This window comes from Pongo pygmaeus, chromosome 9 (assembly GCF_028885625.2).
Source record: "Pongo pygmaeus isolate AG05252 chromosome 9, NHGRI_mPonPyg2-v2.0_pri, whole genome shotgun sequence".
Lineage (NCBI taxonomy): Eukaryota > Metazoa > Chordata > Mammalia > Primates > Hominidae > Pongo > Pongo pygmaeus.
Genome location: NC_072382.2, coordinates 125,684,379 through 125,699,999, shown reverse-complemented (window position 1 = coordinate 125,699,999; position 15,621 = coordinate 125,684,379). Strand labels below are relative to the sequence as shown.

Sequence of the window (15,621 nt, the reverse complement as noted above, 5' to 3'; positions counted from 1 at the left end):
AGGTAGCAGTATCTTGAATATAAATATAAGGTGGCTGTATCTTGAAATTTGGAAAGGATTTTTAACTTTCAGAAATGAGGGTGGGACAGAGATGATACATTTTAGAAAGAAGGAACAGACAAAATATGCAGAGAATATATCCGAGACAAATCAAAATGTCCAGTTTGAAATAGAAATTGTGATAAGAGATAACATTGGAAAAGTAAACAGATGGCAGATTGTGGCCTCAACTTTAAATGTCAGATTGAAGGCTTTCTATTTTAGGTAAGGTTTATGAGCAGGGAAATGAGGAAATTACACACAGACTTCAGAGCTGTCCAGCAGTGGCATTTGAACATTCAATTTGAGTAATAATTTAAAATTTGGAAATTGTCCCTTACCTAGTAGAATTACAGATGCTTAAATCTTTTAATTATTCTATTTAAAGAGGAAACCCTTAGTCTAATTTTAAATCTTATTCTTCATTCTAAAAGTGGAGAGACCATATTAGGAAAAAAGATGGTCTTAGACTCTATTAGAATAAAGTCAAGGCGCAGAGAAGTGACATAGCACACTAAGCTCACACGGTTAGTTAGTGGCATGGCCAGGACTAAACTCCACACTGAATTTTTCAATGGATAATTTCAGGCTTGAACACCTCCAACTGAATGAGAAAAAGTTTAAGAAATACATGAAATAGCCGTGGTTCACTCACCTGCGGCTTCCTATTTAAGATATCCTTGTAGTAATCATAGATATATAAATTCAAGTCAAAATACATTCTAAGACTGCGAAGATTTCATCAGGCCGTTGAGACAGCCTTGGAGAATTGAAGTTGGCGAGTTCTGGTGAGAAAGGATTTATTGATAGAGTAGGAGGGAAATGCCAAGGTCCAGGCAGCTGAACCTCTGGTGCTTTCCAAAGCCAAGAGTTGCCGGGGACCACCCCCAGCATCAGGGCCTGAAAGGGCAATCATCCAAGTAAGACATCCCAGTAGGATAAATTAAATGCTCCCTCATCGCCACGTCATAGTTCCATAATTCAAAGATTACATTTGAAATCATTTGTCTCTAAAATTCTTTTTTCCTGCCTTTCTCTTGTATACTGTTTTATAACCCTACGATATAGATAAAATTTTAAATGTAAATAGATTCTCTGAAAAAGTAAAAGTCCAGCCAACCACTTCAAACCTATGCCTAGATTTTACTTTAATGTTCTCTACTAATTGCTTTTTGCACAACTATTCTTGTTAAAGATTTAAAAGGTCATTTAAATAGTGAATAATATTTAATACATATTAATAAGGTTAATTACATGCTGCACAAAATCCTCAAATTTGCTGATGTCTTAGAAAGATCCCTCAGAGATATGTAAATTCTACTGAATGGTTTGTATAGACTGATTTTGAGAAAATACATAGAGTTGAGGTATATGTGAGATATCCAATCTCATCAGTCTTTCCACCAGTAAATATTATCAATTTCTACATCATTTTCAATTGAGTTTTCTAAAAAATCTCATTTTCATATGCATTTTAATCATTAAGGATAAGTATTTCTTTGCCTTTTAAAAATTCTTCCATGACTTTCATGTTGGTATTAATGTCTTTTCTGTTCTTTGCCCAGATTTCCCATACAACATTTATTTTTGTAGCATTTATCTAAATTATTTACTAAGAATATAGCTCTACTTGCACATACAAAAACACATATTACATGTACATAAGTATGTGCATGTATATATAAATAGGTAAATGTGCATTTGAATATGTGTTGATATGCATATTTATAATTTATATACATTATGTTCTTAACTGTTAGCAGTCAAAAATCACTTTTTTGTCTTTTAAATATTATTCCATTGATTGTTTTTTCTGTTTAAAAAGGCTTCACCCATTCCAAAGTTCATCCTATATCACCTAGAATGGATTGCTTTGTTTAAAATTTTTCCTTTATTTTTAAATTTTCTATTTAAATCTATAGAGTCCAGGATTTTCTTAACTGAAGAGTTAAAGTTTTCTACTAAAAAAAAAAAAAAAAAAAAGTAAATTTCAGGCCAGGCATGGTGGCTCACACCTGTAATTCCAGTGTTCTGGGAGGTCGAGGTGGGAGAACTGCTTAAGGCCAGGAGTTCAAGACAAGTCTGGGGGCAACTTACTGAGACTCCATTTCTTTAAAAAAAAAAAAAAGTTACATTTTCAATCTCTGTTTTTAGTGTAAATTAGCACTTCACCTTTGGTTTGTGATTTTTAAAAAATCATATACTAAGTTTGTCTATATATATATAAAACTTTGTTTTAAGAATTTTGATTCAATTCCATTGAAGATTCTGTCAATTCTACCAGTATGACTAAGCTCTATTTGTTTTTAAAATAATACACTTACATAGGTTTCACCGGTTCAAAATTAGCTGTAAATCCAGAAAATATTAGATAACGACAGTGATAGCAAACATTATTGTCTTGAGTCTCTGATTTTAATATTAAATATGGCCTTTTCTTTGTTGAGGTAAGATCATTTTATTATTAGATGATTAAAGATATTGAAAGGTTTTTTGGTTGTCATGGCTTTGTTTCAAATCAGAACTTGGAAGAACACAAGGCACTTATTAAGATTATCAACATTTTCTAACTCAGGAATGGAAAATAAAACATCGTTATGTTCTCATTCATAAGTGAGAGCTAAGCTATGAGGATCCAAAGGCATAAGAATGATACAATGGACTTTGAACACTCAGGGGCAAAGGATGGAAGGGGCTGAGGAATAAAAGATGACAAATTGGGTTCAGTGTATACTGCTTGGGTGATGGGTGCACCACAATCTCACTAAAGAGTTACTCATGTAACCAAATACCACCTGTTCCCCAAAAACTTACGGAAATAAGAAAAAAAAATCAAGACTATCAATATTTCCTAATAGAATCAATTTGTATGAAATAAATTTGATAGATTGCTTAATTACACAAATTCTAGACTTTCTGGATGACGTTTTAATGTGCCATTGCTTTGGTTTGTTAGTGTCGGTTTTAGGACTTCTACATCTATATTGGTGAAATCAGTCTTCAGACTTCACTTTTCAAGCTATCTGGATAGGCTTTGGTATCAGAATTATACCTACTAAATAGGAGGTCCCCTCAAGATTTTCTGTATCTGGAAAACTTACTTCTTGATGCTATTTACAGAATTCACCAGTGACATAGACTTGGATCTTCTTTTGGAAGCAATTTCTTTCAAAGTTTTTATTTATTTGTGCTTTAAATTCTTCTTTGACTCAATACAAATTTTCTCTTAAAGTTGGTCCATTTTAGTACTACTTTCAAGTCATTATAGAGAAGTAATATATAGATTTTTAATAATTGTAAAGCTTTTATCTTGTGTCGTTTCCTGCTTTGCAAACATATTTTTTTCACAAATGGATGATCAATCATGTCAAATGAAAAGATCATATGGTTGTGAGCGCTGAGAAGTTTTTACCTTGTAGGTTTCCAGCTGTTATTTGTTAGGCCTTGTGGAGTTCTACCCCGAACACTGGCGTTCAGTCAAACACTTAAGGTAACTTCCTATGAGAATTTATAGAGTTCTTTCTCTATGTAACGCCCCTCCTCTCTGAAGATGTGTACCAAATAGTCTAAGTGCCTTCACCTCCCCAAACTCTCCTCAGCACTGTAAGACTACTGTGCTCTGTTAAGGATTCCCTTCTCTGAGTTATAGTCTAGAAAGTGCCAACAGGGAGAACAATCAATGTAATTATAAGACTCACCTCATTTGTTTCTCTTCTATCAGGGATCATACTCAGCCTACCTATTGCCAATGTGTCCAAGCAATATTTTTTAAATATTTTTTTTTTGTTTCTGGTAGTTTATAACAGGGACTTAACCTGATCTCAGTTCTTCTTCACAGCCAGTGTGGAAGTTTCTCATTTATTGGAGTTTTTGTTAATTCTAAGAATTCTTTTTTGACTCTAGCTATTTAGAAGACTTTTAAAAAATTTATATATAAAATACAAGGTTGGTGTGTTTAAACTGCACACATTCATTTCAAATTTTATTATGCTATGGTTAAAGGAATTTCTGTTGTTTTGAATTTGTTGAGTTTTTCCCCAGAATTTTATATAATAAGTTCTTACAAAGCATGGATAGAAACAAAGAGGTTTTCTCTGGAGAGCATAAGTTTTAATAAATATATATTAATTATATTTTAAAATTGTATTAGATGTACTTTTGGGGAAAAAAATGGCTGCCATCCTGACACTCTGATTTCCCCAGCAGTTGTTTCTAAATGCCCCCTAATTTTTTTAAATATTTTAACATTTTTTGTGGGTAAATAGTAGGCATATATATTTATGAGGTACATGAGATATTTTGGTACAGGCACACAATGCATAATAATTACATTATGGAAAATATGGCATCCATCCCCTCAAGCATTTATCCGTTTTGTTACAAACGATCCAACTATACTCTTTAATTATTTAAAAATGTAAAAGTAAATTATTATTTTCTATAGTCCTTCTGTTGTGCTATCAAATACTAGGTATTATTCATTCTTTCTAATTTTTGTTTACCCATGAAACATCCCCAACTCCCTCTCATCTGCCCAGTAAGCTTCTCAGACTCTGGTAGTCACTCTTCTATGCTCTATCTCCATGAGTTCGATTGTTTTAACTTTCAGTTCCCACAAATAAGTGAGAACATGGAATGGTTGTCTTTCTGTGCCTGACTTATTTTATGTAACATAATGATCTCCAGTTCCATCCATGTCATTGAAAATGACAGAATCTCATTCTTTGTTATGGTTTAATAGTTGTTTATTGTTTATAGGTACCACATTTTTCTTTTTCCACTCATCTGTTGATGGACATTTAGGTGGCTTCCAAATCTTGGCTATTGTGAACAGTGCTGCAATAAACATGCGAGTGCAAATTTCTCTTTGAGATACTGATTTCCTTTCTTTTGTGTATATACCCAGCAGTGGGATTGCTGAATTGTATGGTAGCTCTATTTTTAGTTTTGTGAGAAACTTTTAAGCTGTTTTCCATAGTGGTTGTAGTAATTTACATTCCCATCAAAAGTGTAAGGGGGTTCTCTTTGCTCCATGCCCTCATCAGCATTTGTTATTGCTTGAATTTTGGATAAAAGCCATTTTAACTGCGGTGAGATGGCATCTCACTGTAGTTCTGCTTGCATTTCTCTGATGATCAATGATGTTGAGCACTTTTTCATACACCTGTTTGCCATTTGCATGTCTTCTTTTGGGAAATGTCTATTAAAATATTTTGCCTATTTTTAATCAGATTATTAGATTTTTTTCCTATAGAGTTGTTTTGAGCTATTCTGGTTATTAATTCCTTGTCAGATGGGGTAGTTTGCAAATATTTTCTCCCATTCTGTGGGTTGTCTTGTCACTTTGTTGACTGTATTCTTTGTTGTACAGAAGCTGTGTAACTTGATGTGACCCCATTTGCCCGTTTTTGCTTTGGGTGCCAGTGCTTATGTGGTATTTCTCAAGAAATTATTGCCTAGACCAATGTCCTGGAGTGTTTCCCCAATGTTTTCTTGTAGCAGTTTCATAGTTTGAGGTTTTAGATTTAAGTATTAAATCCATTTGTATTTGATTTTTGTCAAAGGCTAGAGGCAGGGGTCAAGTTTCATTCTCCTGCATGTGGATATCCAGTTTTTCCAGCACCATTCATTGAAAAGACTGGTTTTTTTCCCCAGTGTGTATTCTTGGTACCTTTGTAGAAAATGACTGTAGATGTGTAGATTTATTTCTGGGTTCTCTATTCTGTTCCATTGGTCTATGTGTCTGTTTTTATGCCAGTATCATGCTGTCTTGGTTACTGTAGCTCTGCAGGATAATATGAAGTCAGGTAATCTGATTTCTCCAGTTTTGTTCTTTTTGCTCAGAATAGCTTTGGCTATTCTGGGTCTTCTGTGGTGTAAGAATTGTTTTTGCTATTTCTGTGAAGAATGTCATTGGTATTTTGATAGAGATTATAATGAATCTGTAGATTGCTTTGGGGAGTATAGACATTTTAACAATATTTATTTTTCCAATCTATGAACATAGAATATCTTTCCATTTTTTGTGTCCTCTTCAATTTCTTTCATCAGCATTCTCTAGTTTTGATTGCAGAGATCATTTGCTTCTTTGGTTAAGTTAATTACTCAGTATTTAATTTTCTTTGTCGCTGTTGTAAATGGGATTACTTTTTAAATTTTTTTTCAGATTGTTTAGTGTTGACATATAGAAATGCTACTGATTTTTTATGTTGATTTTGTATCCTACAACTTTACTGAATTTGTTTATCAGTTCTAATAGTTTTTTGGTGGAGTCTTCAGGTTTTTCCAAATGTTAGATATTATCATCTGCAAACAAGGTTAATTTGACTTCTTGCTTTCCAATTTGGAAATCAGAAAATCTAGAATAAATAGATACATTCCTAAACAAATCCTTTATTTCTTTCTCTTTTCTGATTCCTCTAGCTGAGACTCCCAGTACTATGTTGAATAACAGGGGTGAAAGTGGGCATCCTTGTCATGTTCCAGATCTCAGAGGAAAGGCTTTCAGCTTTTCCCCATTTACTGTGGGTTTGTCATATACGGTTTTTCTTACATTGATGTTTGTTCCCTCTATATTCAGTTTTTGAGGGTTTTTTTTTCATGAAAGGATGGTTGAATTTTATGAAATACTTTTTCAGCATCAATTGATATGCTCATATGGTTTTTATCCTTCATTCTGACGATATAACGTATACATTGATTGACTCATGTATGTTGAACCATCCTTGCATCCCTGGAATAAATCCCACTTGGTCATGATGGACGATCTTTTTAATGTATTCTTGAATTTGGTTTGCAAGTATTTTATTAAGGGTTTTTCCATCAATATTCATCAAAGATATTGGCCTGTAATTTCTTTTGTGTGTGTGTGTGTGTGTGTGTCTTTGGTTCTGGTATCAGGGTAATACTGGCCTCATAGAATGAGGTTGGAAGTATTCCTTCCTCCTCTATTTTTCAGAACAGTTTGAGTAGGGTTAGTATTAGTTCTTCTTTATATATTTGGTAGAATTCAGCCATGAAGTTATTGGATCTCAAGCTTTTCTTTACTGGGAGACTTTTTATTATGGCTTCGATCTCTTTAGTTGGTCTGGTCAGGTTTTGGATTTTTTCTTAGTTCACTCTTGGTAGGCTGTATTTGTGTAGGAATGTATCTATTTATTTTAGACTTTCTGATTTATTGGCATATAGTTGCTCATATTAGTCACTAATGATCTTTTTAATTTCTGCCGTGTCAGTCATAACGTCTCCTTTTTTCACCTCTGATTTTATTTATTTGGGTCTTCTGTCTTTTTTTTCTTAGTCTGGCTAAAAGTTTGTCAATTTTGTTTAACTTTTCAAAAAAACAACTTTTTATTTTGATTTTTGTATTTTTTATTCATTTTAAATTCATTTATTTCTTATCTTGTCTTTATTATTCATTTTCTTCTAGTAATTTTTTCATTTGGTTTGGTCTTGGTTTTATAATTCTTTAAGATGCATTGTTACATTATTTACTTAAAGTTTCTCCTCTTCTTTGATGTAGCTACTTATAGCTATAAATGTTTCTCTGAGTACTGCTTTTGCTGTAGCCCGTAGGTTTTTCTATGTTGTGTTTCCATTATTTGTTTCAAGAAATTTTTTCAATTTCCTTCCTAATTTCTTCATTGACCCACTAGTCATTCAGGAGCATATTGTTTAATTTCTTTGTGTTTGTGTTGTTTCCAAAATTCCTCTTGTTACTGATCTGTAGTTTTATTCCATTGTGGTTAGAGAAGATACTTGATATTATTTTAAATTTTTTGAATGATTTAAGATTTTATGGTCTAACATATGGTCCATTTTTTAGAAGGATCCATGTGCTGAGGAGAAAAATGTGTATTCTATAGCTACTGAATGAAATGTCCTGTAAATAACTATTAGGTCAATTTGCTCTATAGTGCAGATAAAGTCTGATGTTTCCTTGTTGATTTTCTGTCTAGGTGATCTGTCCAATGCTGACAGTGGGGTATAAAAGGCACAAGTTATTATTGTATTGAGATCTACCTCTCTCTTTTGCTTTAATATATTTGCTTTTAAGATATTTGCTTTGTATATCTGTGTGCTCCAGTGTTGCGTGTGTATGTATTTATAATTGTTACATCCTCTTGTTGAATTGACCCCATATCATTATATAATGACCTTCCTTGTCTCTTCTTACAGTTTTTTTCTTGAAATCTATTCTGTCTGATATAAGTATAGATACTCCTGCTCTTTTTTTGTTTCCATTAGCATGGAATATCTTTTTCCATCCCTTTGTTTTCAATCTATGTGTATCTTTCTAGATGAAGTGTGTTTCTTTTAGGCAACAGATTGTTGGGTCCTGTTTATTCATCCACTCAGCCACTCTATATCTTTTGATTGGAGAGTTTAGACCATTTACATTCAGTGTCGTTATTGATAAATGGGGACACACTCCTGCCATTTTGTTATTGTTTTTTTCTGGTTGTTTTGTGGTATCCTCTTCCTTCTTTTCTTCTTTCCTGTCTTCCTTTTAGTGAAGGTGATTTTCTCTACTGATATGCTTTAATTTCTTGCTTCTTATTTTTTGTGTATCTGTTGTATGTTGTTCAAGATTACCATGAAGCTTGCAAATGCTACCTTATAACCCATTATTTTAAACTGATGATAACACTGATTGCATAAACAAACAAACATGCCAAAAGAAAACTAATAATAAAAACACTACACTTTATCTGTCTGCTTTTTAACGTTTTATTGTTTCTCTTTATGTCTTATTGTACTGTGTGTCTTCAAAAGTTGTTGTAGTTATTATTTTTGATTAGCCCATCATTTAGTCTTTATACTTAAGAGAAGTTTATGTGCCACAATTACCACATTATATTAATCTGTGCTTTTCTGTGTGCTTACTATATAATATTACCAGTGAGTTTTGTACCTCCACATGATTTCTTCTTGCTCATTCACATATTTTTATTTCAGATTGAAGAATTCCCTTTAGTATTTCTCGTAGGACAGGTCTGGTGTTGACGAAATCCTCAACATTTGTTTGTCTGGGAAGGACTTTATTTCTCCTTCTTGTATAAAGGACATTTTCAGTGGATATACTATCCGAGGGTACAAGTTTTTTTTTTCTTTCAGCAATTGAAATGTCATGGCACACTTTCCTGGGCTGTAAGGTTTCCACTGAAAAGTTAGCTGCCAGATGTATTGAAGCTCTATTATATGGTATTTGTTTATTTTCTCTTGCTGCTTTTAGTATCCTTTATCATTGACCTGTGGGAATTTGATTATTAAATGCCATGAGGTAGCCTTCTTTGGGTTAGATCTGCTTAGTGTTTGTTCTATAACCTTCTTGTACTTAAATATTAATGTCTTTCTTTAGGTTTGGGAAGTTCTCTGTTATTGTCCCTTTGAATAAACTTTTTATGTTTATCTCATTCTCTGTCTCCTCTTTAATGCCAACAACTCTTAGATTTTCGCTTTTGAAGCTATTTCCTAGATCTTGCAGGCTGCTTCACCACTTTGTATTCTTTTTTCTTCTCTCTCTTCTGTGTATTTTCAAATAGGCTGTCTTCAAGTTCACTAATTCTTTCAAGCAGAAGCTTGATCAATTCTGCTATTAAAAGTCTCTGATGCATTCTTAAACATGTCAATTGCATTTTTCAGCTCTATAATTTCTGCTTGCTTCTTTTTAATTATTTCAATCTCTGTTAAATTTATCTGATAAAATTCTGAATTTCTTGTCTGTGTTGTCTTAAAATTATTTGAGTTACTTCAAAACAGCTATTTTGAATTCTCCATCTGAAAGGTCACATCTCTGTTTCTCCAGGATTGGACCCTGGTGCCTCATATAGTTCATTTGGTGAGGTCTTGATTTGTAGATGGTGTTGATGCTTGTAGATGTTCTTCAGTGTCTGAACATTGAAGAGTTAGGCACTTGTAATCTTCACAGTAGGCTTGTTTGTGCCTGTCCTTCTTGGGAAGGCTTTCCAGGTATTCAAAGGGACATGTGCCCCACACCTAATAATGCTGTGCTTTTTGCAGACTTGCCTTGGTCTTTGATAGGATCTAAAAGAATTTTCTGGATTACCCAGAAAAGACTCTTATTCTTTTCCCTTACTTTCTCCCAGATACACAGGGTCTCACTCTCTCTGTGCTGATCCACCTGGAACTGGTGTGCGTGGTGCGAGTAAGGCAAGCACCCCTGTGGCCACCACCACTGGGACTGAACCGGGTCAGACTTGATGCCAGCAGAGCACTGGGTTTTGCCCAAGGCTTTTTCCTTCAGGATAGTGAGTCCCCCAGGCCCTGGGTATGTCACAGATGCTGTCTGGGAGCCAGGAATTGGAGTCAAAAGCCTTACCTGATGTTATGTTCTACTGCAGCTAAGCTGGCACTCTAACCACAATACAAAGTCCTTCCCACTCTTCCCTCCCTTACCAAAGGCAGAGGAGCCTCTTTCTGTGGCCACCACCACCACCAGTCCATGGGGGATTCTGCCAGGCCACTGCTGATGTTTGCTGAAAGCCCAAGGACTCTTCTATCAGTTTGTGGTGAATACTGCCAGACTTGGGACTCACCCTTTAGGGCAGTGGCCTCTCCTATAGCCCAGGGCAGGCCCAGATATGCTGTCCAAGAGCCTAGGCCTGGACTTGGCCCTGCTTGTTGCTAAATCTCACTGTAACCAAGCTGGTAACCAGGGTGCAATAAAATGTTTCTTTACTCTTCCCTCTGTTTTTCTCAAACAGGAGACTTTCATTGTAGCCAACACAGCTGGGAATATGCTGAGTCTCTCCTAAAGCTAGCATGTCTCAAAGCCCAAGGCCCATGGCATATTCCCTGAGTATCACTGCTGGTTATTCAAAGACCAAGGTCTCTTCAGTTAGCAGGTGATGAATCCTGCCAGGATTGGGTCTTTTCCTTCAAGGCAGTGGCTCCCTTTTGGCCCAGGGTGAGTCTAGTAATGTCATCCAGGAACTAGGGCCAGGAATGGGGGTCTTACAACTCTGCCTGGTACCCTATCATACTATAGCTGAGCTGATATACAAGATGCAAGACAAAGTCTGCTTTATTCTTCACTCTCCACCTCTTAAGCAGAAGGAAGGAGTCACTTTCATTGCTACAAGCTGCACCGCCTGGGGTTGGGGAAGGGATAGTGCAAGTCCTCCCTTACCCATGCCAGCTGATGTCTCCCTAGGTCACATGCCACCCTACTTCACTGGCTATAAGCCCATGCTAGCACTAGGAGTTGCTTAGGAATTACAGTTCTGTGCCCTAGACTGCCTTTCAAGTTTACCTACGACTACAGAGCACTTCAGCCTGCAGTGGTGAGGCTTGGTAAGAAACTCATGTTCTGAGTGTTGGGATGGGTGATTCTTCTCTGGCTAGGGCTGGTCCAAATGGTCCCTCTGTGTGCAGGCACTGGCTGAGCCTAGCATAGCTTTATTCTCTGCTTTGACAGGACAGCACTGAGTTCAATGCGGAGTCCCCCAGTCGCTGTACTCTCCCTCCCCAAAGTGCACAGATTCTACACGCTTCACAGCCACCGCAAGGGAATAGAGGAAAGATGGCAGTGGTGATTCTAGACTGTCTCTCCTGGCTCCCTCAATGCCACTTTCCATGATATTAAGTTAACACCAGGTACTGTGATTGCTCACCTGCTTTTTGGTTCTTGTGAAGATGCTTTTCTGTGTGCAGATAGTTGCTAAAAATTTGATGTTACAGCAGAGAGGGACAAAGATTGTAGGCTTCTATTCCACCCTCTTGCTCCACCTTCCACCTTCAAAATTTTAAATGGAATATATGCAAAGAGAACATACAAAAAACAAATACTCTTTAGCCCTAGCTAGGATGTTGTTCCTAAATCATTATGTAGTCTCTCAGCACTGGAAAATGTACTAAAATATGAATAAGCTGCATATAAAATTAGTAAAAACCCCAAGGAAATTAGATTTCTTTATATATGTCATTGCTAGTCAAATGACAGTGGTAGTCTTGAGCACTGAGTTAAAAAAAAAAAAAAAAAAGGAGACCACACCACATTGAGTTTTTTGGAGTACCATAATGCAGAAGTTATGCCTGCCATGGATATGCATACAAGAGTAAATGCAGGAACCCCACCTATGTATCATCCCTCGGTCAAACCATTTCTTACCTACTCTCTCCTAATTTTCTTAACTGACCTTCTAAACAGGAGTCAGAAAAATCTTCTAAGTAGAAAAATATCTCAGGCCCTTGTTAACTAATCAGTAACATGAGAGGCATCCCATAATGGAGATATAACACACAAAAAAACTAAGCACTTTATGTAAAAAACACAGCTTTTCCCCTTGCAAAGGCTCTGTCTAGCAGTATCTGTCAGTAACTCCTATGTAAATTTCCATGTAAATTGTTTTTGTTTCTTTGGGGAAGAGAAAATGAGTTAGAAGTGATTTTTACTTTATGAGAAAACTTTGCTTACTATGAATAACTGAAATGCTTGCTTCTTTATAATAAGCATTGTTTAACATACATTGAAAACTGTATAACTCTACTATTATATTTATGTTAATTTTGGCTACTTGGAAACTCAGACAGACATGAAGATCAAACATTGCAACTATTTCAGATTTTATGATCCACCTGTGTTTTTATTTTGACTGGTCTTGACTCACTTTTATTTTTTATATTTTCCTTATTTTGAAATTTTTATTTTAACTTTATTAAAATATATCATCCTCAAGCATCACACTTTCAATTCAACAGCAAATCTTATTTATTCACAGTCAGAAATGTGTCTTGAATCTATTTTTTATTTCTACTGCTATTCCTGTAACTAAAATCACATTGTTTCTTACCAAAATAAGTTTAACAGCATCAAAAGTGTCCTCTCTGCTTCCACTCTGGCCAATAGCCCTATCTTTCCCTATCTAACCCTTCCCACAAACATACACACACATATACATCTATCTATTTTCACTCTGGCCAATAGCCCTATCTTTCCCTATCTAACCCTTCCCACAAACATACACACACATATACATCTATCTATTTTCTAATCAGTAACCAGAAAATATTTTTCAAATGTAAAACAGATTACATCGCTCTGCTTTTGAAACATTCCAACTGCTTCTCATTGTACTTAGGATAGAATTAAAACTCCCTAAGTGATCTAGAGTTTGCCTACTTATCCAGCCTCCTTTGGTTCCTTTTCTCCCTCTCTCACTGACCTTCTGCCATACTGCCTTCTCCGTTTCTTGAATATGGCCAAGTTTGTTCCAGCCTTTGACTTTGTACTTGCCACTGCCTTTCTGGTTTCTGCATAACTGTACCCTTTTCTTCATTTAGGTTTTCTTTCAAATGTCCTTTCTTCAAATAGCTCTATTGAGAGTAGAATTTGAACCACTGAAAATTATATAACTCATTTTTTCCAAAGGACTTATCTATGTCTATAATTATCATGTTTGTTCACTGAACTACCTCTGTATTATCTATCATCTTTTTCACCCCTTAAAAGTAGAGAGATACCTTGTCTATCATATTCACCATAATATTCCAACACTCAGAACAGTGCCTGGCACATGGTGTCCATGATAAGCATATGCTGAACAAATGAATTAGCTAATACATCACATTCCTCATACAGTGTACTATCTTGGTTCATTGTATGAGTTCATTCTTAAAAATCATAAGCTTTTTCATTATCTTTATCTCAAAACATGTGGAGGAAATTAAAGACACCTAGTTACAGCTTACAAAGAAAATACCAACTCAAAAGAAACAAACAGAAAGTCACAGAATACTGCACATATACTGGTCATGCTGAAAAAACAAGACATTTTAATAAGGTTATAAACATCATCTCTTCATCTAGTCACTGTTAAGTCTTATTTTTGGATCAACAGCTGCCAAATACTGAGACCATATTAGCTTAGTCCTTTGTTGAATCTTCTTCATTGAATTATACTGTAAGACAATATTGGCTTTCAATAAGCCCTTTACAAGAAACAATCAAGAAAAATTCTCCCACAGTTATGACAAAATTGTTGTAATAATTTCCATCATGCTGCTCAATTTTTTTTGAAATTAGGTGTGGTTTTCTTCTGATATGGCTATGCAGTACAGCATGATGATGATTTCCTTTTGGGCTTGGATTCAGGAAACTAAAGATAAAAATTGTTGTTCAATCTCAGCAATGGTATTAACTTTAAATTTAAAATATTTTTTACTTTTCACTTTCACATATGTTGTTTTACATGTTATTAATGTAATTATCTGTGCATATATTTACCAATCTAAATATATGTAATTTCATCTGATTTCAAATTACTTTTTTTTTTTTTTTTTTGGAGACAGACTTTCACTGTTGTCACCCAGGCTGGAGTGCAATGGTGCGATCTCGGCTCACTGCAACCTCTGCCTCCCGAGTTCAAGCAATTCTCCTGCCTCAGCCTCCCAAGTAGGTGGGATTACAGGTGCCCGCCACCACGCCTGGCTAATTTATTTGTATTTTTAGTAGTGACGGGGTTTCATCATCTTGGCCAGGCTGGTCTTGAACACTGGACCTTGTGATCCACCCACCACACCTGGCCCTCAAATTACTTTTAAAGAGTCAAGGTATAAATATATACATAAAATCATGATTATGAATACAGAAATAGATCTTAATAAAGAGCATATTTATCATGGAGATAAAGATATTTTTCTTCTTAAATGTTTCATCAGAGCATTTTTTACTTCATTGTTCCTCAGACTATATATCAGGGGATTCAACATGGGAATCACAGTGGTATAAAATACTGAGGATACTTTCTCCTGGGTGAGTGAACTGCTAGAAGCAGGTTTGAGATACATGGACATCAGAGACCCATAAAACATAAGAACAGCTGTCAGGTGGGAGCTACAGGTGCTAAAGGCTTTGCACCTGCCCTTTTTAGAGTGGATGCGCAGGATGCTGGTGAGGATAAAAGCATATGAAATGATGATTGTTAGGCTTGTGGCCACCATGTTAAATCCACCAATGACAAAAATCAAAAGCTCATCAATATAAGTGCTGGAGCAGGAGAGTTTAATAAGAGGGACAATGTCACAGAAATAATGTTTAATGACGTTTGATCCACAGAAAGACAACCTGAGTAAACAACCTCCATGGATCACAGCATCAGTGAAACCTACTGAGAAGACAGCAGCCACCAGCAGAGAACAGACCCTAGGGGACATGATAACCTTGTAGAGCAGCGGGCTGCAGATGGCCACATAGCGATCGTAGGCCATGGCTGCCAGCATGTAGCATTCGGAAATAACACAAACACAGAAAAAAAACAGCTGAGTCATGCATCCAGAATAGGAGATGGATCTATCTCTGCATAAAAACCCTGATAGCATTTTAGGGGTAATGACAGAAGAATAGCAGAAATCTAAAAAAGACAAACTACTCAGGAAATAGTACATGGGGGTATGAAGTTGACGATTCAGCCTAATTATTGAGATCATGCCAAGGTTTCCCACCACAGTAACTGTATAAATTCCTAAGAAGAGGCAGAAGAGGAGCAGCTGAAGCTCTGCTTGTTCAGTTAATCCTGAAAGAAGAAACTCAGTCACTGTGGAATTGTTTTTTATACCCAT

At 35.6% G+C, this 15,621-nt stretch overlaps 1 protein-coding gene across 1 annotated transcript; it reads right to left on the bottom strand.

The window, feature by feature from the left end:
* Positions 1 to 14,679: 14,679 nt before the first annotated feature.
* On the bottom strand, positions 14,680 to 15,621 carry LOC129007090 (olfactory receptor 8D4). The gene has a single exon (XM_054437379.2). It carries the CDS (start codon positions 15,619 to 15,621, stop codon positions 14,680 to 14,682), a length of 942 nt encoding a protein of 313 aa, XP_054293354.2.